At 62.1% G+C, this 27,500-nt stretch overlaps 1 protein-coding gene across 1 annotated transcript in view; it reads left to right on the top strand.

The window, feature by feature from the left end:
- Positions 1-24,866, top strand: part of LOC140192703 (pleckstrin homology domain-containing family G member 6-like) — a gene marked incomplete at its 3' end in the record, with an annotated part of 37,766 nt that extends 12,900 nt beyond the window's left edge. The window contains exons 5-9 of the mRNA XM_072250220.1: positions 981-1,031; positions 3,396-3,542; positions 8,279-8,389; positions 20,686-20,835; positions 24,729-24,866. Of these exons, the coding sequence (XP_072106321.1) occupies positions 981-1,031; positions 3,396-3,542; positions 8,279-8,389; positions 20,686-20,835; positions 24,729-24,866 (597 nt within the window). The remainder of the gene's footprint in view (positions 1-980; positions 1,032-3,395; positions 3,543-8,278; positions 8,390-20,685; positions 20,836-24,728) is intronic.
- Between the last annotated feature and the right edge of the window lie 2,634 nt (positions 24,867-27,500).

The following is a 27,500-nucleotide window of genomic DNA, read 5'->3' as shown; positions in this document are numbered from 1 at the left end:
CCCCAAGCCCAGCCAGGCAGCCAATCGCAGGCCCCGAACCCAGCCAGGCAGCCAATCGCAGGCCCCGAACCCAGCCAGGCAGCCAATCGCAGGCCCCGAACCCAGCCAGGCAGCCAATCACAGGCCCCAAATCCGGCCAGGGAGCCAATAGCAGGCCACGAACCCAGCTGAGCAGCCAATCGTAGGCCCCAAACTCGGCCAGGCAGCCAATCGCAGGCCCCGAACCCAGCCGAGCAGCCAATCGTAGGCCCCGAACCCGGCCGGGCAGCCAATCACAGGCCCCGAACCCAGCCAGGCAGCCAATCACAGGCCCCAAATCTGGCCAGGGAGCCAATCGCAGGCCACGAACCCAGCCGGGCAGCCAATCGCAGGCCCCGAACCCAGCCAGGCAGCCAATCACAGGCCCCAAATCCGGCCAGGGAGCCAATAGCAGGCCACGAACCCAGCTGAGCAGCCAATCGTAGGCCCCAAACTCGGCCAGGCAGCCAATCGCAGGCCCCGAACCCAGCCGAGCAGCCAATCGTAGGCCCCGAACCCGGCCGGGCAGCCAATCACAGGCCCTGAACCCAGCCGGGCAGCCAATCACAGGCTCCAAATCCGGCCAGGGAGCCAATCGCAGGCCACGAACCCAGCCGAGCAGCCAATCGTAGGCCCCGAACCCAGCCGGGCAGCCAATCACAGGCCCCAAATCTGGCCAGGGAGCCAATCGCAGGCCACGAACCCAGCCGAGCAGCCAATCGTAGGCCCCGAACCCGGCCGGGCAGCCAATCGCAATGCAGGAAATAATCAGGTGCTGATGTCAGAAGTTGGGGGAAGAAGGCGGGGGGGGGGAGAGAGGGGAGAACGTGGGACCCTTCCTCCTCTTTCCTGACTGATGTTCTCCCTCCCCTCCCACCCCTCTTCCTCGCCATCCCTCCTCCCTCCTCCCTCCTACATACCCCCCCCTCCCCTCTCTGTATCCCCTTCTGCTTTCGCCTCAGCTCTTCCTCGCCGGGTTACTGAACCTTCAGGCCTCGGGACTCCTGTTGGACGTGAGTGATGGGGCAGGAAGGGAGGGAGGGATAGGGTACTGGCTTGGGTGGAGGAATGGCTGAGAGGCAGGAGGCAGTGGGTGGGAATAAAAAGGGGGCCTTCTCTGATTAGCCGCCGGTGACCCGTTGGTGTTCCTCGGGGGTCAGTTTTGGGACCGCTGTTTTTCACGTTGTTAGGTTAGATTACAAGGACACTCAGTCCTCGTTTATTGTCATTTAGAAATGCATACATGCATTAAGAAACGATACAGCTTTCCTCCAGAATGATATTGCAGAAAAACAGGACAGACCAAAGACTAACACTGACAGAACTATGTAATTATAACATATAGTTACAACAGTGCAAAGCAATACCGTAATTTGATGAAGAGCAGACCATGGGCACGGTAAAACAAAAAGTCTCAAGGTCCCGACCGACTCCCGAGTCCCCGATAGCAGGCGGCAAAAGGGAGAAACTCCCTGCCATAAACCTCCAGGCACTGTCGACTTGCCGATGCCTTGGAAGCAGCCGACCGCAGCCGACACTGAGTCCGTCCGTCCGAAAACTCCGAGCCTCCGACCAGCCTCTCCGAGCGCCATCCTCCGCCGAGCGCTTCGACCCCCGCCCCGGCTGCCGAGCAACGAGCAAAGCCGAGGACTCGGGGCCCTCCCCTCCGGAGATTCTCGATCGCACAGTAGCAGCGGCAGCGAAGCGGGCATTTCAGAAGTTTCACCAGATGTTCCTCCGTGTTCTCACGTCCGTCTCCATCAAATCAGGATTGTGCACGGCATCCTACTTGACAGATAACAGATATCGTTCACCGGAGTGGCCTCTGCGAGCTGCGTCGCGTCGCCGTCTTCGCCGTAGTGTACCTGGACTTTCAGAAAGCCTTTGATATAGTCCCACATAGGACATTAGTGGGCAAAATTAGGGCACATGGTATTGGGGGCAGAGTACTGACATGGATCGTAAATTGGTTGGCAGACGGGAAACAAAGAGAAGGGATTAACGGGTCCCTTTCGGAATGGCAGGCGGTGACCAGTGGGGTACTGCAGGGTTCAGTGCTGGGGCCGCAGCTGTTTACAATATATATTAATGATTTAGATGAGGGAATTAAAAGTAACATTAGCAAATTTGCAAATGACACAAAGCTGGGTGGCAGTGTGAAATGTGAGGAGGATGTTATGAGAATGCAGGGTGACTTGGACAGGCTGGGTGAGTGGGCAGATGCGTGGCAGATGCAGTTTAATGTGGATAAATGTGAGGTTATCCACTTTGGTGGTAAGAACGGGAAAGCAGATTATTATCTAAATGGAGTCAAGTTAGGAAAAGGGGAAGCACAACGAGATCTAGGTGTTCTTGTACATCAGTCACTGAAAGCAAGCATGCAAGTACAGCAGGCACTGAAGAAAGCTAATGGCATGCTGGCCTTCATAACAAGGGGAATTGAGTATAAGAGCAAAGAGGTCCTTCTGCAGCTGTACAGGGCCCTGGTGAGACCACACCTGGAGTACTGTGTGCAGTTTTGGTCTCCAAATTTGAGGAAGGACATTCTTGCTATTGAGGGAGTGCAGCGTAGGTTCACGAGATTAATTCCCAGGATGGCGGGACTGTCATATGTCGAAAGATTGGAGCGACTGGGCTTGTATACTCTGGAATTTAGAAGGCTGAGAGGGGATCTGATTGAAACATATAAGATTATTGAGGGATTGGACATGCTGCAGGCAGGAAGCATGTTCCCGCTGATGGGTGAGTCCAGAACCAGAGGCCACAGTTTGAGAATAAGGGGTAGGTCATTTAGAACGGAGTTGAGGAAAAACTTTTTCACCCAGAGAGTGGTGGATAGATGGAATGCTCTGCCCCAGAAGGCTGTGGAGGATGTCATGATAATGCAGGGTGACTTGGACAGGCTGGGTGAGTGGGCAGATGCGTGGCAGATGCAGTTTAATGTGGATAAACGGGGAGAAGGCAGGAACTGGATACTGATTGTGGATGATCAGCCATGATCACGGTGAATGGCGGTGCTGACTCGAGGGGCTGAATGGCCTACTCCTGCCCCTATTGTCTGTTGTCTATTGGTGGGGATATTCACCACGAGAGAGCACAGATCAAAACTGAGAACAGAGGTAAGGAGGAATTTTTATTTTTAAGCCGGAGAGTGGTGGATCTGTGGGACGCTCTGCCACAGGCTGCGGTGGGGGTTATGTTCGTGGGTGCAAGTCGATCGTTTCCTGATCGCTCAGGGCTTCAAAGGGTACGGCGAGACGGCAGGCATATGGGAGTCGGGAGAGGGAGAGGGAGGGAGGGAGGGAGGGAGGGAAGGGGACCGCTGGCAATTTGCACAGAAGGGGGCAAGACGCCTCACCCCCGTCTCTCCCCGGCAGGTGAGTCCCGGCTGCATGTTCAGCAACCTGCCGGACATCGTGCGGGCCCACCACGCCTTCTGGAGAGAGGCCCTGTCCCCGTTCCTGGCCCAGTCGCGGCAGAGCGGGCAGCTGGACCCTGTCCAGCTCAACCAGGCCTTCAGCACGGTGAGAAACGTTTCCCGGTTCCCGGTCCCCGGTCCCCGTCCTCCGTACCCGGTTTCCGTTCTCCGTCCCCGGTCCCCGTCCTCCGTACCCGGTTTCCGTTCTCCGTCCCCGGTCCCCGTCCTCCGTACCCGGTTTCCGTTCTCCGTCCCCGGTTTCCGTCCTCTGTCCCTGGTCTCCGTTCTCCATCCCCAGTCCCCGGTCCCCGTACCCGGTTTCCGTTCTCCGTCCCCGGTTCCCGTTCTCCGTCCCCGGTTTCCGTCCTCTGTCCCTGGTCTCCGTTCTCCGTCCTCCGTCCCCGGTCCCCGTCCTCGGTTTCCGTTCTCCGTCCCCGGTTTCCGTCCTCCGTCCCTGGTCCCCGTCCCCGTTCTCTGTCCCTGGTCTCCGTTCTCCGTCCCCGGTCCCCGTCCTCCGTACCCGGTTTCCGTTCTCCGTCCCCAGTTTCCGTCCTCCGTCCCTGGTCCCTGTCCCTATTCTCTGTCCCCGGTTCCCGTTCTCCATCCTCCAGTCCCCGTTCTCCATCCCCCGTTCTCCGTCCCCGGTCCTCGTTCTCCGTCCCCGGTCCCCGTTCTCCGTCCTCTGTCCCTGGTCTCCGTTCTCCGTCCTCTGTCCCTGGTCTCCGTTCTCCATCCCCAGTCCCCGGTCCCCGTCCTCCGTCCCCCAGTCCCCGTCCTCCGTCCCCGTCCCCGTTCTCCGTCCCCGGTCCCCATCCTCCATCCCTGGTCCCTGTCCCTATTCTCTGTCCCCGGTTCCCGTTCTCCATCCTCCGGTCCCCGTTCTCCATCCCCCGTTCTCCGTCCCCGGTCCTCGTTCTCCGTCCCCGGTCCCCGTTCTCCGTCCTCTGTCCCTGGTCTCCGTTCTCCATCCTCTGTCCCTGGTCTCCGTTCTCCATCCCCAGTCCCCGGTCCCCGTCCTCCGTCCCCCAGTCCCCGTCCTCCGTCCCCGTCCCCGTTCTCCGTCCCCGGTCCCCATCCTCCGTCCCTGGTCCCTGTCCCTATTCTCTGTCCCCGGTTCCCGTTCTCCATCCTCCGGTCCCCGTTCTCCATCCCCCGTTCTCCGTCCCCGGTCCCCGTTCTCCGTCCCCCGTCCCCTGTTCTCCGTCGCCGGTCTCCGTTCTCCGTCCCCGGTTCCTCTTCTCCGTTCCCGGTCCCCGTCCTCTGCCCCGGGTCCCCGTTCTCTGTCCCCCGTCCCCTGTTCTCTGTCCCCCGTCCCCTGTTCTCCGTCCCCGGTCTCCGTTCTCCGTCCCCAATCCCCATCCTCCGTCCCCGGTCCCCGTCCCCGTTCTCCGGCCCCGGTCCCCATCCTCCATCCCTGGTCCCTGTCCCTATTCTCTGTCCCCGGTTCCCGTTCTCCATCCTCCGGTCCCCGTTCTCCATCCCCCGTTCTCCGTCCCCGGTCCCCGTTCTCCGTCCCCCATCCCCTGTTCTCCGTCCCCGGTCTCCGTTCTCCGTCCCCGGTTCCTGTTCTCCGTTCCCGGTCCCCGTTCTCTGTCCCCCGTCCCCTGTTCTCTGTCCCCCGTCCCCTGTCCCCTGTTCTCCATCCCCTGTTCTCCATCCCCGGTCTCCGTTCTCCGTCCCCGATCCCCATCCTCCGTCCCTGGTCCTCGTTCTCCGTCCCCGGTCCTCGTTCTCCGTCCCCGGTCCCCGTTCTCCGTCCCCGGTCCCCGTTCTCCGTCCTCTGTCCCTGGTCTCCGTTCTCCGTCCTCTGTCCCTGGTCTCCGTTCTCCGTCCCCGATCCCCATCCTCCGTCCCCGGTCCTCGTCCTCCGTCCCCCGGTCCCCGTCCTCCGTCCCCGGTCCCCGTCCCCGTTCTCCGTCCCCGGTCCCCATCCTCCGTCCCTGGTCCCTGTCCCTATTCTCTGTCCCCGGTTCCCGTTCTCCATCCTCCGGTCCCCGTTCTCCATCCCCCGTTCTCCGTCCCCGGTCCCCGTTCTCCGTCCCCCGTCCCCTGTTCTCCGTCCCCGGTCTCCGTTCTCCGTCCCCGGTTCCTGTTCTCCGTTCCCGGTCCCCGTCCTCTGCCCCCGGTCCCCTGTTCTCTGTCCCCCGTCCCCTGTTCTCCATCCCCGGTCTCCGTTCTCCGTCCCCGATCCCCGATCCCCATCCTCCGTCCCCGGTCCTCGTTCTCCGTCCCCGGTCCTCGTTCTCCGTCCCCGGTCCCCGTTCTCCGTCCTCTGTCCCTGGTCTACGTTCTCCGTCCTCTGTCCCTGGTCTCCGTTCTCCATCCCCAGTCCCCGGTCCCCGTCCTCCGTCCCCCGGTCCCCGTCCTCCGTCCCCGGTCCCCGTCCTCCGTCCCCGGTCCCCATCCTCCGTCCCTGGTCCCTGTCCCTATTCTCTGTCCCCGGTTCCCGTTCTCCATCCTCCGGTCCCCGTTCTCCATCCCCCGTTCTCCATCCCCGGTCCCCGTTCTCCGTCCCCCGTCCCCTGTTCTCCGTCCCCGGTCTCCGTTCTCCGTCCCCGGTTCCTGTTCTCCGTTCCCCGTCCTCTGCCCCCGGTCCCCGTTCTCTGTCCCCCGTCCCCGTTCTCTGTCCCCCGTCCCCTGTTCTCTGTCCCCCGTCCCCTGTTCTCCATCCCCGGTCTCCGTTCTCCGTCCCCGATCCCTATCCTCCGTCCCCGGTCCTCGTTCTCCGTCCCCGGTCCCCGTTCTCCGTCCACGGTTCCCGTCCTCCGTCCCCGGTCCCTGTCCTCTGTCCCTGATCCTCGTTCTCCGTCCCCGTCCCCCGGTCCCTGTCCTCCGTCCCCCGGTCTCCGTCCCCTGGTCTCCGTTCTCCGTCCCTGGTCCCCGGTCTCTGGTCTCCATCCCCTGTTCCCGTTCTCCATTCCCGGTCCCTGTCCTCTGTCCCCGGTCCCCGTTCTCCATCCCCCGTTCTCCGTCCCTGGTTCCCGTTCTCCGTCCCCCGGTCCCTGTTCTCTGATCCTCATCCTCCGTCCCCGGTCCCCGTCCTCCGTCCCCCAGTCCCCGTCCTCCGTCCATGGTCCCCTGTTCTCCATCCCCTGGTCTCCGTTCTCCATCCCCGCTCCCCGTTCTCTGTCCCTCGGTTCCCGTTCTCCATTCCTGGTCCCCATTCTCCGTCCTCAGTCTCTTTTCTCCATCCCCGCTCCCCGTTCTCTGTCCCTCGGTTCCCGTTCTCCATTCCTGGTCCCCATTCTCCGTCCTCGGTCTCTTTTCTCCGTCCCCGGTTCCCGTTCTCCATCCCCCGATCCCCCGATCCCCGTTCTCCGTTCCCTGTCCTTGTTCTCCGTCCCCGGTCCTCGTTCTCCGTCCCCGGTCCTCGTTCTCCGTCCCCGGTCCCTGGTTCCCATCCCCGGTCCCTGTCCTCTGTCCCCGGTCCCCGTCCTTTGTCTCCGGTCCTCGTTCTCCATTCTCCGTCCCCGGTCCCCGTCCTCCTTCCACAGTTTCCCATTCTCCGTCCCCCAGTTCCCGTTCTCCGTCCCCCGTTCTCCGTCCCCCGGTCCCCGTTCTCCGTCCCCCGGTCTCCGTTCTCCATCCCCCGGTCTCCGTTCTCCATCCCCTGGCCTCCGTTCTCCATCCCCCAGTCTCCATTTTCCGTCCCCGATTCACGTTCTCCGTCCCCGGTCCTCCGTCACCGGTTCCCGTTCTCCGTCCCCGGTCTCCGTTCTCTGTCCCCCGGTTCCCGTTCTCCGTCCCCCAGTCTCTGTTCTCCGTCCCCCGGTCCCCGTTCTCCACCCCCTGGTTCCCGTTCTCCGTCCCCCGGTCCCCGGTCCCCGGTCCCCGGTCCCCGTTCTCTGTCCCCGGTCTCCGTTCTCTGCCCCCCGGTTCCCATTCTCGGTCCCCCGGTTCCCGTCCTCCATCCCCCAGTCTCTGTTCTCTGTCCCCCCGTCCCCGTCCTCCGTCCCCCGGTTCTCGTTCTCCGTCCCCGGTTCTCGTTCTCCGTCCCCCGGTCCTCGTTCTCCGTCCCCCAGTCTCTGTTCTCCGTCCCCCGGTCCTCGTTCTCCGTCCCCCAGTCTCTGTTCTCCGTCCCCCGGTCCTCATTCTCCGTCCCCCAGTCTCTGTTCTCCGTCCCCCGGTCTGAGTGTCCCCTTTCACAGTCCCTGCTGGTCCCATCACCATCCCGTCATCCTCCCGACGTCCCTCCCCGTCCCATCACCCCCAACCCCTAGTCCCAAAGTCCCCTCCCCATCCTGGCACCATCTCACACAAGGGTGGGGAGGTTTCTGTTTCCTGGGGTCTGTCCCCAGGGTGGGGTGTTTTTGTTTGCTGGGATCTGTCCCGGGGGGGTGGGGGGGAGTTTCTGTTTGCTGGGATCTGTCCCTGGGGGGTGGGGGGGTTTATGTTTGCTGGGATCTGTCCCGGGGGGGGTGGGGGGGTTTCTGTTTACTGGGATCTGTCCCGGGGGGGTGGGGGGGAGTTTCCGTTTGCTGGGATCTGTCCCAGGGGGGTGGGGGGGTTTCTGTTTACTGGGATCTGTCCCTGGGGGGTGGGGGGGTTTATGTTTGCTGGGGTCTGTCCCCAGGGTGGGGAGTGTTTGTTTGCTGGGGTCCCCAGGGTGGGGAGTTTTTGTTTACTTGGGGTCTGTCTCGGGTGTGGGGGTTTTCTCTTTACTGGGATGTGTCCTGGGGGGGTGGGGTGAGGTTTCTGTTTACTGGGATCTGTCTGGGAAGGGACGGGTTTTTTTTTGGCTGGGATCTGTCCCGGAGGGGATGGGATTTCTGTTTACTGGGGTCTGTCCTCAGGGTGGGGGGTGTCTCTTAACTGAGATCTGTCCTGCCCTCTCTCTCTCAGTTCCCCAGCCGGTTTGAGTGTTACTGGACCTACTGCCTCTCCGAGGGCTCCTGCCTCTCGTACACCCACCAGACGCAGGCGGACAACCCCCTCTTCGCCATCTACGTCAAGGTGAGGGTCCGTGTGGGCCGACCTCCGGACCCAGTCTGTCCCCCCCACCCCTATCTCTGCCCTTTTCCCCTCCTTGTCCCCCTCTTTCCCCTCCTCGTCCCCCTCTTTCCCCTCCTTATCCCCCTTTCCCATCCTCCCCCTCTTTCCTCTCCTTATCCCCCTCTTTCCCCTCCTTGTCCCCCTCTTTCCTCTCCTCGTCCCCCCTTTCCCCTCCTCATCCCCCTCTTTCCCCTCCTCATCCCCCCTCTTTCCCCTCCTCATCCCCACCTTCCCCTCCTTATCCCCCCCTTCCCCTCCTCATCCCCCTCTTTCCCCTCCTTATCCCCCTCTTTCCCCTCCTTATCCCCCTCTTTCCCCTCCTCATCCCCCCTCTTCCCCTCCTCGTCCCCCCTCTTCCCCTCCTCGTCCCCCTCTTTCCCCTCCTCATCCCCCCTCTTTCCCCTCCTTATCCCCCTCTTTCCCCTCCTCATCCCCCCTCTTCCCCTCCTCGTCCCCCTCTTTCCCCTCCTCATTCCCCCTCTTTCCCCTCCTTATCCCCCTCTTTCCCCTCCTTATCCCCCTCTTTCCCCTCCTCATCCCCCTCTTTCCCCTCCTTGTCCCCCTTTTCCCTCCTCATCCTCCTCTTTCCCCTCCTCATCCCCCCCTTTCCACTCTGTCAACCCTCCCTCCTCCCTCTCTACTTTCCCCTCTCCCCGCTGAATCCCGCCCCAACACCTCTTTCCCCTCTCCGAAACCCGGTTTCTCTTTTCCTCCCTTCTGTCACCCCGCTTGCACTACCTCCCCCACTGTCCCTCCCCCTCGCTCTCCCACCCTCCCCTCTCTTCCTCCAACCCCCCCTCGCCCTCCCTTGCCTTCTCCCACATCCCACCCTCTCCCCCTCAGTCCCGCTCTCACTCCTCTCTCTCATTCATCCCCCCTCTTTCTTTGTCCCCGCACCCCCCGGATAAGACAGTGACCCCCCCCCATCTCTCTCTCTCACTGCCTCCTCTCTCTCTGTCCCCGCACCCCCTCCCCGGATCAGACAGTGACCCCTCCATCTCTCTCTCTGACCCCCACCCCCTGGATCAGACGGTGACCCCGCCATCTCTCTCTCTCACTGCCCCCTCTCTCTCTGTCCCTGCACCCCCCCCCAGATCAGACAGTGATTCCCCATCTCTCTCTCTGACCCCCCCACCCCCCGGATCAGACGGTGACCCCCCATCTCTCTCTCTCTCTCTCTCTCTGTCATTCCCCTCTCTCTCTGTCCCCGCACCCCCTCCCCGGATCAGACAGTGACCCCTCCATCTCTCTCTCTGACCCCCACCCCCTGGATCAGACGGTGACCCCCCCATCTCTCTCTCTCTCACTGCCCCCTCTCTCTCTGTCCCCCACCCCCTGGATCAGACAGTGACCCCTCCATCTCTCTCTCTGTCCCCGCACCCCCCCCCGCATCAGACAGTGACTCCCCCATCTCTCTCTCTCACTGCCCCCTCTCTCTCTGTCCTCGCACCCCCCCGGATCAGACAGTGACCCCCCATCTCTCTCTCTGACCCCCACCCCCTGGATCAGACGGTGACCCCGCCATCTCTCTCTCTCACTGCCCCCTCTCTCTCTGTCCCTGCACCCCCCCCCCGATCAGACAGTGATTCCCCATCTCTCTCTCTGACCCCCCCACCCCCCGGATCAGACGGTGACCCCCCATCTCTCTCTCTCTCTCTGTCACTCCCCTCTCTCTCTGCCCCCCCCCGGATCAGACAGTGACCCCCCCATCTCTCTCTCTCTCTCTCTCACTCCCCGCTCTCTCTCCCTGACACCCACCTCCCGGATCAGACAGTGACCCCCCATCTCTCTCTCACTCCCCCCTCTCTCTCTCTCTAACCCCCCACCCTCTGGATCAGACAGTGACCCCCCCATCTCTCTCTCTCTCTCTGTCCCCCCCCCCCGGATCAGTGACCCCCCCATCTCTCTCTCTCTCACTCCCCCCTCTCTCTCTCTGACCCCCCTCTGATCAGACAGTGATCCCCCCAACTCTCTCTCTCACTCCCCTCTCTCTCTCTGACCCCCCACCCTCCGGATCAGACAGTGACCCCCCCATCTCTCTCTCTCTCTCTGTCTCCGCACCCCCCCGGATCAGACAGTGACCCCCCATCTCTCTCTCTCACTCCCCCCTCTCTCTCTGACCCCCCCCCGGATCAGACTGTGACCCCCCCATCTCTCTCTCTGTCACTCTCCACTCTCTCTCTCTGACCCCCCTCTGATCAGACAGTGATCCCCCCAACTCTCTCTCTCACTCCCCCCTCTCTCTCTCTGACCCCCCACCCTCCAGATCAGACAGTGACCCCCCCATCTCTTTCTCTCTCTCTGTCCCCGCACCCCCCCCCCGGATCAGACAGTGATCCCCCATCTCTCTCTTTCTCTCTGTCACTCCCCTCTCTCTCTCTGCCCCCACCCCCCCGGATCACACAGTGACCTCCCATCTCTCTCTCCCTCTCCCCCTCTTCTCTGACCCCCCCATTCAGACAGTGACCCCCCATCTCTCTCTCTCTGACCCCCCGATCAGACAGTGACCCCCCATCTCTCTCTCTCTCTCTCTGTCACTCTCCTCTCTCTCTGATCCCTCCCCCGATCAGACAGTGACCCCCCATCTCTCTCTCTGACCTCCCACCCCCCCCCCGGATCAGACGGTGACCCCCCATCTCTCTCTCTCTCTCTGTCACTCCCCTCTCTCTCTGCCCCCCACCCCCCCGGATCACACAGTGACCCCCCCATCTCTCTCTCCCTCTCCCCCTCTTCTCTGACCCCCCCGATCAGACAGTGACCCCCCATCTCTCTCTCTCTCTCTGTCACTCCCCTCTCTCTCTGCCCCCCCGGATCAGACAGTGACCCCCCATCTCTCTCTCTCTCTGTCACTCCCCTCTCTCTCTGCCCCCCCGGATCAGACAGTGACCCCCCATCTCTCTCTCTCACTGCCCCCTCTCTCTCTGACCCCCCCAATCAGACAGTGACCCCCCATCTCTCTCTCTCTCTGACCCCCCGATCAGACAGTGACCCCCCATCTCTCTCTCTCTCTGTCACTCCCCTCTCTCTCTGCCCCCCCCCCCGGATCAGACAGTGACCCCCCCCATCTCTCTCTCTCTCTGACCCCCCGATCAGACAGTGAACCCCCATCTCTCTCTCTCTCTGTCACTCCCCTCTCTCTGTGCCCCCCCCGGATCAGACAGTGACCCCCCCATCTCTCTCTCTCTGACTGCCCCCTCTCTCTCTGACCCCTCCCCCGATCAGACAGTGACCCCCCATCTCTCTCTCTCTCTGTCCCCGCACCCCCCCACCAGATCAGACAATGATCCCCCATCTCTCTCTCTGACCCCCCATCCCCCGGATCAGACGGTGACCCCCCATCTCTCTCTCTCTCTCTCTCTCTCTCTCTCTGTCACTCCCCTCTCTCTCTGCCCCCCCCGGATCAGACAGTGACCCCCCCCATCTCTCTCTCTCTCCCCCTCTCTCTCTGACCCCCCCGATCAGACAGTGACCCCCCATCTCTCTTTCTCTCTGACTGCCCCCTCTCTCTCTGACCCCTCCCCCGATCAGACAGTGACCCCCCATCTCTCTCTCTCTCACTGTCCCCTCTCTCTCTGTCCCCGCACCCCCCCCCAGATCAGACAGTGACCCCCCCATCTCTCTCTCTCTCCCCCTCTCTCTCTGACCCCCCCGATCAGACAGTGACCCCCCATCTCTCTTTCTCTCTGACTGCCCCCTCTCTCTCTGACCCCTCCCCCGATCAGACAGTGACCCCCCATCTCTCTCTCTCTCACTGCCCCCTCTCTCTCTGTCCCCGCACCCCCCCAATGGATCAGACAGTGATCCCCCATCTCTCTCTCTGACCACCCACCCCCCGGATCAGACGGTGACCCCCCATCTCTCTCTCTGTCACTCTCCTCTATCTCTGCCCCCCCGATCAGACAGTGACCCCCCATCTCTCTCTCTCTCACTCCGTCCTCTCTCTCTGACCCCCCCGATCAGACAGTGACCCCCCATCTCTCTCTCTCTCTGACCCCCTTTCTCTCTGACCCCTCCCCCGATCAGACAGTGACCCCCCCATCTCTCTCTCTCACTCCCCACTCTCTCTCTGACCCCCCGATCAGACAGTGACCCCCCATCTCTCTCTCTCACTGCCCTCTTTCTCTCTGACCCCTCCCCCGATCAGACAGTGACCCCCCATCTCTCTCTCTCTGACCCCCGATCAGACAGTGACCCCCATCTCTCTCTCTCTGACCCCTCCCCCGATCAGACAGTGACCCCCCATCTCTCTCTCTCACTCCCCACTCTCTCTCTGACCCCCCCCGATCAGACAGTGACCCCCCATCTCTCTCTCTCACTCCCCCTCTCTCTCTGACCCCTCCACCGATCAGACAGTGACCCCCCATCTCTCTCTCTCACTCCCCCTCTCTCTCTGCCCCCCCCCCGGATCAGACGGTGACCCCCCATCTCTCTCTCTCTCTCTCTCTCTCTCTCTCTCTCTGTCACTCCCCTCTCTCTCTGCCCCCCCCGGATCAGACAGTGACCCCCCCATCTCTCTCTCTCTCCCCCTCTCTCTCTGACCCCCCCGATCAGACAGTGACCCCCCATCTCTCTTTCTCTCTGACTGCCCCCTCTCTCTCTGACCCCTCCCCCGATCAGACAGTGACCCCCCATCTCTCTCTCTCTCACTGTCCCCTCTCTCTCTGTCCCCGCACCCCCCCCCAGATCAGACAGTGACCCCCCCCCATCTCTCTCTCTCTCCCCCTCTCTCTCTGACCCCCCCGATCAGACAGTGACCCCCCATCTCTCTTTCTCTCTGACTGCCCCCTCTCTCTCTGACCCCTCCCCCGATCAGACAGTGACCCCCCATCTCTCTCTCTCTCACTGCCCCCTCTCTCTCTGTCCCCGCACCCCCCCAATGGATCAGACAGTGATCCCCCATCTCTCTCTCTGACCACCCACCCCCCGGATCAGACGGTGACCCCCCATCTCTCTCTCTGTCACTCTCCTCTATCTCTGCCCCCCCGATCAGACAGTGACCCCCCATCTCTCTCTCTCTCACTCCGTCCTCTCTCTCTGACCCCCCCGATCAGACAGTGACCCCCCATCTCTCTCTCTCTCTGACCCCCTTTCTCTCTGACCCCTCCCCCGATCAGACAGTGACCCCCCCATCTCTCTCTCTCACTCCCCACTCTCTCTCTGACCCCCCGATCAGACAGTGACCCCCCCATCTCTCTCTCTCACTGCCCCCTTTCTCTCTGACCCCTCCCCCGATCAGACAGTGACCCCCCATCTCTCTCTCTCTCTGGCCCCCGATCAGACAGTGACCCCCCATCTCTCTCTCTCTGACCCCTCCCCCGATCAGACAGTGACCCCCCATCTCTCTCTCTCACTCCCCACTCTCTCTCTGACCCCCCCGATCAGTGACCCCCCATCTCTCTCTCTCACTCCCCCTCTCTCTCTGACCCCTCCACCGATCAGACAGTGACCCCCCATCTCTCTCTCTCACTCCCCCTCTCTCTCTGCCCCCCCCCCGGATCAGACGGTGACCCCCCATCTCTCTCTCTCTCTCTCTCTCTCTCTCTCTCTCTGTCACTCCCCTCTCTCTCTGCCCCCCCCGGATCAGACAGTGACCCCCCCCATCTCTCTCTCTCTCCCCCTCTCTCTCTGACCCCCCCGATCAGACAGTGACCCCCCATCTCTCTTTCTCTCTGACTGCCCCCTCTCTCTCTGACCCCTCCCCCGATCAGACAGTGACCCCCCATCTCTCTCTCTCTCACTGTCCCCTCTCTCTCTGTCCCCGCACCCCCCCCAGATCAGACAGTGACCCCCCCCATCTCTCTCTCTCTCCCCCTCTCTCTCTGACCCCCCCGATCAGACAGTGACCCCCCATCTCTCTTTCTCTCTGACTGCCCCCTCTCTCTCTGACCCCTCCCCCGATCAGACAGTGACCCCCCATCTCTCTCTCTCTCACTGCCCCCTCTCTCTCTGTCCCCGCACCCCCCCAATGGATCAGACAGTGATCCCCCATCTCTCTCTCTGACCACCCACCCCCCGGATCAGACGGTGACCCCCCATCTCTCTCTCTGTCACTCTCCTCTATCTCTGCCCCCCCGATCAGACAGTGACCCCCCATCTCTCTCTCTCTCACTCCGTCCTCTCTCTCTGACCCCCCCGATCAGACAGTGACCCCCCATCTCTCTCTCTCTCTGACCCCCTTTCTCTCTGACCCCTCCCCCGATCAGACAGTGACCCCCCCATCTCTCTCTCTCACTCCCCACTCTCTCTCTGACCCCCCGATCAGACAGTGACCCCCCATCTCTCTCTCTCACTGCCCCCTTTCTCTCTGACCCCTCCCCCGATCAGACAGTGACCCCCCATCTCTCTCTCTCTGACCCCCGATCAGACAGTGACCCCCCATCTCTCTCTCTCTGACCCCTCCCCCGATCAGACAGTGACCCCCCATCTCTCTCTCTCACTCCCCACTCTCTCTCTGACCCCCCCGATCAGACAGTGACCCCCCATCTCTCTCTCTCACTCCCCCTCTCTCTCTGCCCCACCCCGGATCAGACAGTGACCCCCCATCTCTCTCTCTCACTCCCCACTCTCTCTCTGACCCCCCCGATCAGACAGTGACCCCCCATCTCTCTCTCTCACTGCCCCCTTTCTCTCTGACCCCCCACCCCCCCGATCAGACAGTGACCCCCCATCTCTCTCTCTCTGACCCCTGATCAGACAGTGACCCCCCATCTCTCTCTCTCTCTCTCTGACCCCCCTCGATCAGACAGTGACCCCCCTCATCTCTCTCTCTCTGACCCCCCTCCGATCAGACAGTGACCCCCTCATCTCTCTCTCTCACATTCCCATCTCTCTGCTCTGACCCCCGATCAGACAGTGACCCCCCCACCTCTCTCTCTCTTTCTGACCCCCCTCGATCAGACAGTGACCACCCATCTCTCTCTCACACTGCCCCCTCTCTCTCTCTGACCCCCCCGATCAGACAGTGACCCCCCATCTCTCTCTCTGACCCCCCGTTCAGACAGTGACCCCCCATCTCTCTCTCTCACTGCCCCCTCTCTCTCTGACCCCCCTGATCAGACAGTGACCCCCCCATCTCTCTCTCACTGCCCCCTCTCTCTCTGACCCCCCCGATCAGACAGTGACCCCCTCATCTCTCTCTCTCACATTCCCATCTCTCTCTCTCTCTGACCCTCCGATCAGACAGTGACCCCCCATCTCTCTCTCTGACCCCCCCGATCAGACAGTGACCCCCCATCTCTCTCTCACTGCCCCCTCTCTCTCTGACCCCCCCCGATCAGATAGTGACCCCCCCACATCTCTCTCTCTCACTGCCCCTCTCTCTCTGACCCCCCTGATCAGACAGTGACCCCCCATCTCTCTCTCTCTGACCCCCCGATCAGACAGTGACCCCCCCATCTCTCTCTCTCTCTGACCCCCCGATCAGACAGTGACCCCCCATCTCTCTCTCTCTCTCTGTCACTCCCCTCTCTCTCTGACCCCCCCGGACAGTGACCCCCCATCTCTATCTCTCACTGCTCCCTCTCTCTCTGACCCCGCACACCCCCCCCCCGGATCAGACAGTGATCCCCCATCTCTCTCTCTGACCTCCCCCCCCCCGATCAGACGGTGACCCCCCATCTCTCTCTCTCTCTCTCTCTGTCACTCCCCTCTCTCTCTGCCCCCCACCCCCCCCGAATCACACAGTGACCCCCCCATCTCTCTCTCCCTCTCCCCCTCTTCTCTGACCCCTCCGATCAGACAGTGACCCCCCCATCTCTCTCTCTCTGACCCCTCCCGATCAGACAGTGACCCCCCATCTCTCTCTCTCACTGCCCCCTCTCTCTCTGACCCCCCGATCAGACAGTGACCCCCCATCTTTCTCTCTCACTGCCCCCCTCTCTCTCTGTCCCCGCACCCCCCCCCGGATCAGACAGTGATTCCCCATCTCTCTCCTGACCCCCCTCGATCAGACAGTGACCCCCCCATCTCTCTTTCTGACCTCCCACCCCCCCGGATCAGACAGTGGATTCCCCATCTCTCTCTCTGACCCCCCGATCAGACAGTGACCCCCCATCTCTCTCTCTCACTGCCCCCTCTCTCTCTGACCCCCTGATCAGACAGTGACCCCCCAAATCTCTCTCACTGCCCCCTCTCTCTCTGACCCCTCCCCCGATCAGACAGTGACCCCCCATCTCTCTCTCTGACCCCCCACCCCCCGGATCAGACAGTGACCCCCCATCTCTCTCTCTCACTGCCCCCTCTCTCTCTGTCCCCCACCCCCCCGATCAGACAGTGACCCCCCATCTCTCTCTCTCACTCCCCCTCTCTCTCTGACCCCCCTCTGATCAGACAGTGACCCCCCATCTCTCTCTCTCACTCCCCCTCTCTCTCTGCCCCCCCCCCGGATCAGACAGTGACCCCCCCATCTCTCTCTCTCACTCCCCCTCTCTCTCTGCCCCCCCCCCCCCCGGATCAGACAGTGACCCCCATCTCTCTCTCTCACTCCCCCTCTCTCTCTGCCCCCCCCGGATCAGACAGTGACCCCCCATCTCTCTCTCTCACTCCCCCTCTCTCTCTGCCCCCCCCCGGATCAGACAGTGACCCCCCATCTCTCTCTCTCACTCCCCCCTCTCTCTCTGCCCCCCCCGGATCAGACTGTGACCCCCCATCTCTCTTTCTCACTCCCCCTCTCTCTCTGCCCCCCCCCCGGATCAGACAGTGACCCCCCATCTCTCTCTCTCACTGCCCCCTCTCTCTCTGTCCCCCACCCCCCCGATCAGACAGTGACCCCCCATCTCTCTCTCTCACTCCCCCTCTCTCTCTGACCCCCCTCTGATCAGACAGTGACCCCCCATCTCTCTCTCTCACTCCCCCTCTCTCTCTGCCCCCCCCCCGGATCAGACAGTGACCCCCCATCTCTCTCTCCTCACTGCCCCCTCTCTCTCTGTCCCCCACCCCCCCGATCAGACAGTGACCCCCCATCTCTCTCTCTCACTCCCCCTCTCTCTCTGACCCCCCTCTGATCAGACAGTGACCCCCCATCTCTCTCTCTCACTCCCCCTCTCTCTCTGCCCCCCCCCCCGGATCAGACAGTGACCCCCCATCTCTCTCTCTCACTCCCCCTCTCTCTCTGCCCCCCCCGGATCAGACAGTGACCCCCCATCTCTCTCTCTCACTCCCCCTCTCTCTCTGCCCCCCCCGGATCAGACTGTGACCCCCATCTCTCTCTCTCACTCCCCCTCTCTCTCTGCCCCCCCGGATCAGACAGTGACCCCCCAATCTCTCTCTCTCACTCCCCCTCTCTCTCTGCCCCCCCCCCGGATCAGACTGTGACCCCCCATCTCTCTCTCTCACTCCCCCTCTCTGCCCCCCCCGGATCAGACAGTGACCCCCCATCTCTCTCTCTCACTCCCCCTCTCTCTCTGCCCCCCCCGGATCAGACAGTGACCCCCCATCTCTCTCTCTCACTCCCCCCTCTCTCTCTGCCCCCCCCCGGATCAGACAGTGACCCCCCATCTCTCTCTCTCACTGCCCCCTCTCTCTCTGTCCCCCCACCCCCCCCGATCAGACAGTGACCCCCCATCTCTCTCTCTCACTCCCCCTCTCTCTCTGCCCCCCCCGGATCAGACAGTGACCCCCCATCTCTCTCTCTCACTCCCCCTCTCTCTCTGCCCCCCCCCGGATCAGACAGTGACCCCCCCATCTCTCTCTCTCACTCCCCCTCTCTCTCTGCCCCCCCCCGGATCAGACTGTGACCCCCCATCTCTCTCTCTCACTCCCCCTCTCTCTCTGCCCCCCCCGGATCAGACAGTGACCCCCCATCTCTCTCTCTCACTCCCCCTCTCTCTCTGCCCCCCCCGGATCAGACTGTGACCCCCCATCTCTGTCTCTCACTCCCCCTCTCTGCCCCCCCCCGGATCAGACAGTGACCCCCCATCTCTCTCTCTCACTCCCCCTCTCTCTCTGCCCCCCCCGGATCAGACAGTGACCCCCCATCTCTCTCTCTCACTCCCCCTCTCTCTCTGCCCGCCCCCCCGGATCGGACAGTGACCCCCCATCTCTCTCTCTCACTGCCCCCTCTCTCTCTGTCCCCCCACCCCCCCGATCAGACAGTGACCCCCCATCTCTCTCTCTCACTCCCCCTCTCTCTCTGCCCCCCCCCGGATCAGACAGTGACCCCCCATCTCTCTCTCTCACTCCCCCTCTCTCTCAGCCCCCCCCCCGGATCAGACTGTGACCCCCCCCATCTCTCTCTCTCACTGCCCCCTCTCTCTCTGCCCCCCCCGGATCAGACAGTGACCCCCCATCTCTCTCTCTCACTCCCCCTCTCCCTCTGCCCCCCCCCGGATCAGACAGTGACCCCCCATCTCTCTCTCTCACTCCCCCTCTCTCTCTGCCCCCCCCCGGATCAGACAGTGACCCCCCATCTCTCTCTCTCACTCCCCCTCTCTCTCTGCCCCCCCCCCCGGATCAGACAGTGACCCCCCATCTCTCTCTCTCACTCCCCCTCTCTCTCTGCCCCCCCCGGATCAGACAGTGACCCCCCATCTCTCTCTCTCACTCCCCCTCTCTCTCTGCCCCCCCCCGGATCAGACAGTGACCCCCCATCTCTCTCTCTCACTCCCCCTCTCTCTCTGCCCCCCCCGGATCAGACAGTGACCCCCCATCTCTCTCTCTGCCCCCCCCCGGATCAGACAGTGACCCCCCATCTCTCTCTCACTGCCCCCTCTCTCTCTGCCCCCCCCCCGGATCAGACAGTGACCCCCCATCTCTCTCTCTCTCACTCCCCCTCTCTCTCTGCCCCCCCCCCGGATCAGGACAGTGACCCCCCCATCTCTCTCTCTCACTCCCCCTCTCTCTCTGCCCCCCCCCCGTGATCAGACAGTGACCCCCCCATCTCTCTCTCTCACTCCCCCTCTCTCTCTGACCCCCCCCGGATCAGACAGTGACCCCCCATCTCTCTCTCTCACTCCCCCCTCTCTCTCTGCCCCCCCCGGATCAGACTGTGACCCCCCATCTCTCTCTCTCACTGCCCCCCTCTCTCTCTGTCCCCCACCCCCCCGATCAGACAGTGACCCCCCATCTCTCTCTCTGCCCCCCCCCCGGATCAGACAGTGACCCCCCATCTCTCTCTCTCACTCCCCCTCTCTCTCTGCCCCCCCAGGATCAGACAGTGACCCCCCATCTCTCTCTCTCACTCCCCCTCTCTCTCTGCCCCCCCCGGATCAGACAGTGACCCCCCATCTCTCTCTCTCACTCCCCCTCTCTCTCTGCCCCCCCGGATCAGACTGTGACCCCCCCATCTCTCTCTCTCACTGCCCCCTCTCTCTCTGTCCCCCACCCCCCGATCAGACAGTGACCCCCCATCTCTCTCTCTGCCCCCCCCCGGATCAGACAGTGACCCCCCATCTCTCTCTCTCACTCCCCCTCTCATCTCTGCCCCCCCCCCAGGATCAGACAGTGACCCCCCATCTCTCTCTCTCACTCCCCCTCTCTCTCTGCCCCCCCCCGGATCAGACAGTGACCCCCCATCTCTCTCTCTCCTCACTCCCCCCTCTCTCTCTGCCCCCCCCGGATCAGACTGTGACCCCCCATCTCTCTCTCTCACTGCCCCCTCTCTCTCTGTCCCCCACCCCCCCCGATCAGACAGTGACCCCCCATCTCTCTCTCTCACTCCCCCTCTCTCTCTGCCCCCACCCGGATCAGACAGTGACCCCCCCATCTCTCTCTCTCACTCCCCCCTCTCTCTCTCTCTGCCCCCCCCGGATCAGACAGTGACCCCCCATCTCTCTCTCTCACTCCCCCTCTCTCTCTGCCCCCCCCGGATCAGACTGTGACCCCCCATCTCTCTCTCTCACTCCCCCCTCTCTCTCTGACCCCCCCGGATCAGACAGTGACCCCCCATCTCTCTCTCTCACTCCCCCTCTCTCTCTGCCCCCCCCCGGATCAGACAGTGACCCCCCATCTCTCTCTCTCACTCCCCCTCTCTCTCTGCCCCCCCCCCGGATCAGACAGTGACCCCCCATCTCTCTCTCTCACTCCCCCTCTCTCTCTGCCCCCCCCCGGATCAGACTGTGACCCCCCATCTCTCTCTCTCACTCCCCCTCTCTCTCTGCCCCCCCCGGATCAGACAGTGACCCCCCATCTCTCTCTCTCACTCCCCCTCTCTCTCTGCCCCCCCCGGATCAGACAGTGACCCCCCCATCTCTCTCTCTCACTCCCCCTCTCTCTCTGACCCCCCCGGATCAGACAGTGACCGTGTATCTCTCCCCCCCCAGTGGGCAGAAACGCACAAGCAGGGACACCGGATGAGACTGGGAGACGCCCTGGTGAAGCCCCATCAGCACCTGACCCGCTACCCGCTCCTGCTGCGGGCCGTCCTGCGCCGGGTCGAGGGGGAGGCGGCCCGGGACGGCATCTCCGCCACGGTACGGGGCCGAGGGAGGGGGCGAGAGGGGGAGGGGGCGAGGGGTAATGAGGGAGGGGGCGAGGGAGGGGGCCGAGGGGGAGGGGTAATGAGGGAGGGGGGCGAGGGAGGGGTGGAGGGGTAATGAAGGAGGGGGTGAGGGAGGGAGGGGTAATGAGGGTGGGGGTGAGGTGGGAACGCTGTGGGAGGGGGTGAGGAGGGAACGGTGCGGGGGGGTGAGGAGGGAACGGTGCGGGGGGGTGAGGAGGGAACAGTGCGGGAAGGGTTGAGGAGGGAACTGTTCGGGAGGGGTGAAGAGGGAACGGTGTGGGAGGAGGTGATGAGGGAACGGTGTGGGAGGGGGTGATGAGGGAACGGTGTGGGGTTGAGGAGGGAACACTGTGGAGGAGGTGATGAGGGAACGGTGTGGGGTTGAGGAGGGAACACTGTGGGAGGGGGTGAGGATGGAACGGTGTGGGAGGGGGTGATGAGGGAACGGTGTGGGAGGGGGTGAGGATGGAACGGTGTGGGAGGGGGTGATGAGGGAACGGTGTGGGAGGGGGTGATGAGGGAACACTGTGGGAGGGGGTGATGAGGGAACGGTGTGGGGAGTGAGGAGGGAACGGTGTGGGAGGGGGTGATGAGGGAACGGTGCGGGAGGGGGTGAGGAGGGAACGGTGCGGGAGGGGGTGAGGAGGGGAACGGTGTGGGAGGGGGTGATGAGGGAACGGTGCGGGAGGGGGTGATGAGGGAACACTGTGGGAGGGGGTGATGAGGGAACGGTGTGGGAGGGGGTGATGAGGGAACTGTTCGGGAGGGGTGAAGAGGGAACGCTGTGGGAGGGAACTGTCCGGGAGGGGTTGAGGAGGGAACACTGTGGGAGGAGGTGATGAGGGAACGGTGTGGGGTTGAGGAGGGAACACTGTGGGAGGGGGTGAGGATGGAACGGTGTGGGAGGGGGTGATGAGGGAACGGTGTGGGAGGGGGTGATGAGGGAACGGTGTGGGGAGTGAGGAGGGAACGGTGTGGGAGGGGGTGATGAGGGAACGGTGCGGGAGGAGGTGATGAGGGAACGGTGTGGGAGGGGGTGATGAGGGAACGGTGTGGGAGGGGGTGAGAAGGGAACGGTGCGGGAGGAGGTGATGAGGGAACGGTGTGGGAGTGGGTGATGAGGGAACGGTGTGGGAGGGGGTGAGAAGGGAACGGTGCGGGAGGAGGTGATGAGGGAACGGTGTGGGAGGGGGTGATGAGGGAACGGTGTGGGAGGGGGTGAGAAGGGAACGGTGCGGGAGGGGGTGAGAAGGGAACGGTGCGGGAGGAGGTGATGAGGGAACGGTGTGGGAGGGGGGTGATGAGGGAACGGTGTGGGAGGGGGTGAGCAGGGAACGGTGCGGGAGGAGGTGATGAGGGAACGGTGTGGGAGGGGTGATGAGGGAACGGTGTGGGAGGGGGTGAGAAGGGAACGGTGCGGGAGGAGGTGATGAGGAAACGGTGTGGGAGGGGGTGATGAGGGAACGGTGTGGGAGGGGGTGAGGAGGGAACGCTATGGGAGGGGGGTGATGAGGGAACGGTGTGGGGGGGTGATGAGGGAACAGTGTGGGAGGGGGGTGATGAGGGAACGGTGCGGGAGGGGGTGATGAGGGAACGGTGCGGGAGGGGGTGATGAGAGAACGGTGCGGGAGGGGGTGAGGAGGGAACGGTGTGGGAGGGGGTGATGAGGGAACGGTGTGGGAGGGGGTGATGAGGGAACTGTTCGGGAGGGGTGAAGAGGGAACGCTGTGGGAGGGAACTGTCCGGGAGGGGTTGAGGAGGGAACACTGTGGGGAGGAGGTGATGAGGGAACGGTGTGGGGTTGAGGAGGGAACACTGTGGGAGGGGGGTGAGGATGGAACGGTGTGGGAGGGGGTGATGAGGGAACGGTGTGGGAGGGGGTGATGAGGGAACACTGTGGGAGGGGGTGATGAGGGAACGGTGTGGGGAGTGAGGATGGAACGGTGTGGGAGGGGGGTGATGAGGGAACGGTGCGGGAGGGGGTGAGGAGGGAACGGTGCGGGAGGGGGTGATGAGGGAACGGTGTGGGAGGGGGTGAGAAGGGAACGGTGCGGGAGGGGGTGAGAAGGGAACGGTGCGGGGAGGAGGTGATGAGGGAACGGTGTGGGAGGGGGGTGATGAGGGAACGGTGTGGGAGGGGGTGAGAAGGGAACGGTGCGGGAGGAGGTGATGAGGGAACGGTGTGGGAGGGGGTGATGAGGGAACGGTGTGGGAGGGGGTGAGAAGGGAACGGTGCGGGAGGGGGTGAGAAGGGAACGGTGCGGGAGGAGGTGATGAGGGAACGGTGTGGGAGGGGGTGATGAGGGAACGGTGTGGGAGGGGGTGAGAAGGGAACGGTGCGGGAGGAGGTGATGAGGGAACGGTGTGGGAGGGGGTGATGAGGGAACGGTGTGGGAGGGGGTGAGAAGGGAACGGTGCGGGAGGAGGTGATGAGGGAACGGTGTGGGAGGGGGTGATGAGGGAACGGTGTGGGAGGGGGGTGAGGAGGGAACGCTGTGGGAGGGGGTGATGAGGGAACGGTGTGGGGGGGTGATGAGGGAACAGGTGGGAGGGGGTGATGAGGGAACGGTGGGAGGGGGTGATGAGGGAACGGTGCGGGAGGGGTGATGAGGGGAACGGTGCGGGAGGGGGTGATGAGGAACGGTGCGGGAGGGGTGATGAGAGAACGGTGCGGGAGGGGGTGAGGAGGGAACGGTGTGGGAGGGGGTGATGAGGGAACGGTGTGGGAGGGGGTGATGAGGGAACGGTGCGGGAGGAGGTGATGAGGGAACGGTGTGGGAGGGGGTGATGAGGGAACGGTGCGGGAGGGGGTGAGGAGGGAACGGTGTGGGAGGGGGTGATGAGGGAACGGTGTGGGAGGGGGTGAGGCAGGGAACGCTGCGGGAGGGGGTGAGGAGGGAACGGTGCGGGAGGGGGTGAGGAGGGAACGGTGTGGGAGGGGGTGATGAGGGAACGGTGCGGGAGGGGGTGATGAGGAACGGTGCGGGAGGGGGTGAGGAGGGAACGGTGTGGGAGGGGGTGAGGAGCGAACAGTGTGGGGGGTGAGGAGGGAACGATGTGGGAGGGGGTGATGAGGGAACAGTGTGGGAGGGGGTGAGGAGGGAACGGTGCGGGAGGGGGTGAGGCAGGGAACGGTGCGGGAGGGGTTGAGGAGGGAACGGTGTGGGAGGGGGTGGGGAGGGAACGGTGCGGGGGGGTGAGGAGGGAACGCTGTGGGGGAGGGGGGGTGATGAGGGAACGGTGCGGGGGGGGTGATGAGGGAACGGTGCGGGGGGGTGATGAGGGAACGGTGCGGGAGGGGGTGATGAGGGAACGGTGCGGGAGGGGGTGAGGAGCGAACAGTGTGGGGGGTGAGGAGGGAACGGTGTGGGAGGGGGTGAGGAGGGAACGGTGCGGGAGGAGGTGATGAGGGAACGGTGCGGGAGGGGGTGAGAAGGGAACGGTGTGGGAGGGAGTGAGGAGGGAACGGTGTGGGAGGGGGTGAGGAGGGAACGGTGTGGGAGGGGTTGAGGAGGGAACGGTGCGGGAGGGGGTGAGGAGGGAACAGTGCGGGAGGGGGTGAGGAGGGAACGCTGTGGGGGGGGGGGTTGATAACTGCCCTGTCAGGAGGGAGATAGATTAGGGACATCTGACAGAGTCTTGGTTGGACACCTGGGTGTTAGAAAAATGGGTGTGATTGGTATTTGAGTGGGTTAATGGTCAGCACAAGAATGTGGGCCGAACTGCCCACTGCTGAAACTGCCGCAGAGACCACCGAATCTCTCGCCAACGAAGTCAGTGGCAACACCACCCATCCCGTGACAGATCAACGCAATCGGTAACCTGACACGATCGAGTGGTAATCCATCTGGTTCCCTCCGACAGATAAACACCATCGATAACTTCATACGATCGATCGACTCGCAGATGCACGTCAGGGCCGAGCAGTACCGACTGGCGGAGCTGGCGGACAGTCTCCGAACCTACGAGGCGGTGGATGGAATTAGCGAGGAGGTAGACCAGGTGAGATCGTGGGGGGACGGATCCCCGGGAGCGGGTTACAGGCTGGGATCTAATCCAGGGGTTCGGGGGGGGGGGTTATACATAGAATAACAGATCCCCAGGAGTGGGTTACAGGCTGGGATCTAATCCAGGGGTTCGGGGGGTTTATATAGAATAACAGATCCCTGGGAATGGGTTACAGGCTGGGATCTAATCCAGGGGTTCTGGGGGTTTATATATAGAATAACAGATCTCCGGGTGTGGGGTACAGGCTGGGATCTGGGGGGGGCGGTTATATATAGAATAACAGATCCCTGGGAGTGGGTTACAGGTTGGGATCTAATCCAGGGTTCCGGGGGTTATACATAGAATAACAGATCCCCAGGAGTGGGTTACAGGCTGGGTCCTAATCCAGGGGTTCGGGGGGTTATATATAGAATAACAGATCCCCAGGAGTGGGTTACAGGCTGGGATCTAATCTAGGGGTTCGGAGGGGGAGCGTTATATATAGAATAACAGATCCCCGGGAGTGGGTTACAGGCTGGGATCTAATCCAGGGGTTTGGGGGGGGGGGTTATATATAGAATAACAGATCTCCGGGTGTGGGGTACAGGCTGGGATTTGGGGGGGTGGTTATATATAGAATAACAGATCCCTGGGAGTGGGTTACAGGCTGGGATCTAATCCAGGGGTTCGGGGGGGGGGGGGGTTATACATAGAATAACAGATCCCCAGGAGTGGGTTACAGGCTGGGATCTAATCCAGAGGTTGGGGGGGTTATATATAGAATAACAGATCTCCGGGTGTGGGGTACAGGCTGGGATCTGGGGGGGGCGGTTATATATAGAATAACAGATCCCTGGGAGTGGGTTACAGGCTGGGATCTAATCCAGGGGTTCGGGGGGTTATATATAGAATAACAGATCCCTGGGAGTGGGTTACAGGCTGGGATCTAATCCAGGGGTTCGGCGGGGGGTATATATAGAATAACAGATCCCCGGAAGAGGGTTACAGGCTGGGATCTAATCCAGGGGTTCGGGGGGGGGGTTACATAGAGAATAACAGATCCCTGGGAGTGGGTTACAGGCTGGGATCTAATCTAGGGGTTCGGAGGAGGGGTATATATAGAATAACAGATCCCCAGGAGTGGGTTACAGGCTGGGATCTAATCCAGGGGTTCGGTGGGGAGGGTTACATATAGAATAACAGATCCCTGGGAGTGGGTTACAGGCTGGGATCTAATCCAGGGGTTCGGGGGGTGGTTATATATAGAATAACAGATCTCCGGGTGTGGGGGTACAGGTTGGGATCTGGGGGGGGCGGTTATATATAGAATAAAAGATCCCCAGAAGAGGGTTACAGGCTGGGATCTAATCCAGGGGTTCGGGGGTTTATATATAGATAACAGATCCCCAGGAGTGGGTTACAGGCTGGATCTGATCCAGGGGTTCGGGGGGTTTACATATAGAATAACAGATCCCCAGGAGTGGGTTACAGGCTGGGATCTAATCCAGGGGTTCGGGGGGGAGGGTTACATATAGAATAACAGATCCCTGGGAGTGGGTTACAGGCTGGGATCTAATCTAGGGGTTCGGAGGGGGGCGTTATATATAGAATACAGATCCCTGAGAGTGGTTACAGGCTGGGATCTAATCCAGGGGTTCGGGGGGGGGGGGTTATATATAGAATAACAGATCCCCGGGAGTGGGTTACAGGCTGGGATCTAATCCCGGGGTTCGGGGGGGGGGTTATATATAGAATAACAGATCCCCGGGAGTGGGTTACAGGCTGGGATCTAATCCCGGGGTTCGGGGTTTATAAATAGAATAACAGATCCCCGGCAGTGGGTTACAGGCTGGGATCTAATCCAGGGGTTGGGGGGGGGGTTATCCAAAGAATAACAGATCCCCGGGAGTGGGTTACAGGCTGGGATCTAATCCAGGGGTTCGGGGGTTTATATATAGAATAACTGATCCCCGGGAGCGGGTTACAGGCTGGGATCTAATCCAGGGGTTCGGGGGTTTATATATAGAATAACAGATCCCTGAGAGTGGGTTACAGGCTGGGATCTAATCCAGGGGGTTCGGGGGGAGGGTTATATATAGAATAACAGATCCCCGGGAGTGGGTTACAGGCTGGGATCTAATCCCGGGGTTCGGGGTTTTATAAATAGAATAACAGATCCCCGGCAGTGGGTTACAGGCTGGGATCTAATCCAGGGGTTGGGGGGGGGTTATCCAAAGAATAACAGATCCCCGGGAGTGGGTTACAGGCTGGGATCTAATCCAGGGGTTCGCGGGGGGGGTTATATATAGAATAACAGATTTCTCAGGAGTGGGTTACAGGCTGGGATCTAATCCAGGGGGTTTGGGGGAGGGGGTTATATATAGAGATTACAGATCCCTGGGAGTGGGTTATGGGCTGGGATCTAATCCAGGGGGTTCGGGGGGGGGGTTATATATAGAATAACAGATTTCTCAGGAGTGGGTTACAGGCTGGGATCTAATCCAGGGGTTCGGGGGAGGGGGTTATCTATAGAATAACAGATCCCTGGGTGTGGGTTACAGGCTGGGATTATAATCCAGGGGTTCAGGGGGTGTTTATATATAGAATAACAGATCCCTGGGAGCAGGTTACAGACTGGGATCTAATCCA

The sequence above is a fragment of the Mobula birostris genome, unplaced genomic scaffold (genome assembly GCF_030028105.1).
Source record: "Mobula birostris isolate sMobBir1 unplaced genomic scaffold, sMobBir1.hap1 scaffold_2205, whole genome shotgun sequence".
Taxonomy (NCBI): domain Eukaryota; kingdom Metazoa; phylum Chordata; class Chondrichthyes; order Myliobatiformes; family Myliobatidae; genus Mobula; species Mobula birostris.
The sequence above is the reverse complement of the archived record's forward strand: the minus strand, read 5'-3'. Positions and strand labels throughout refer to the sequence as shown.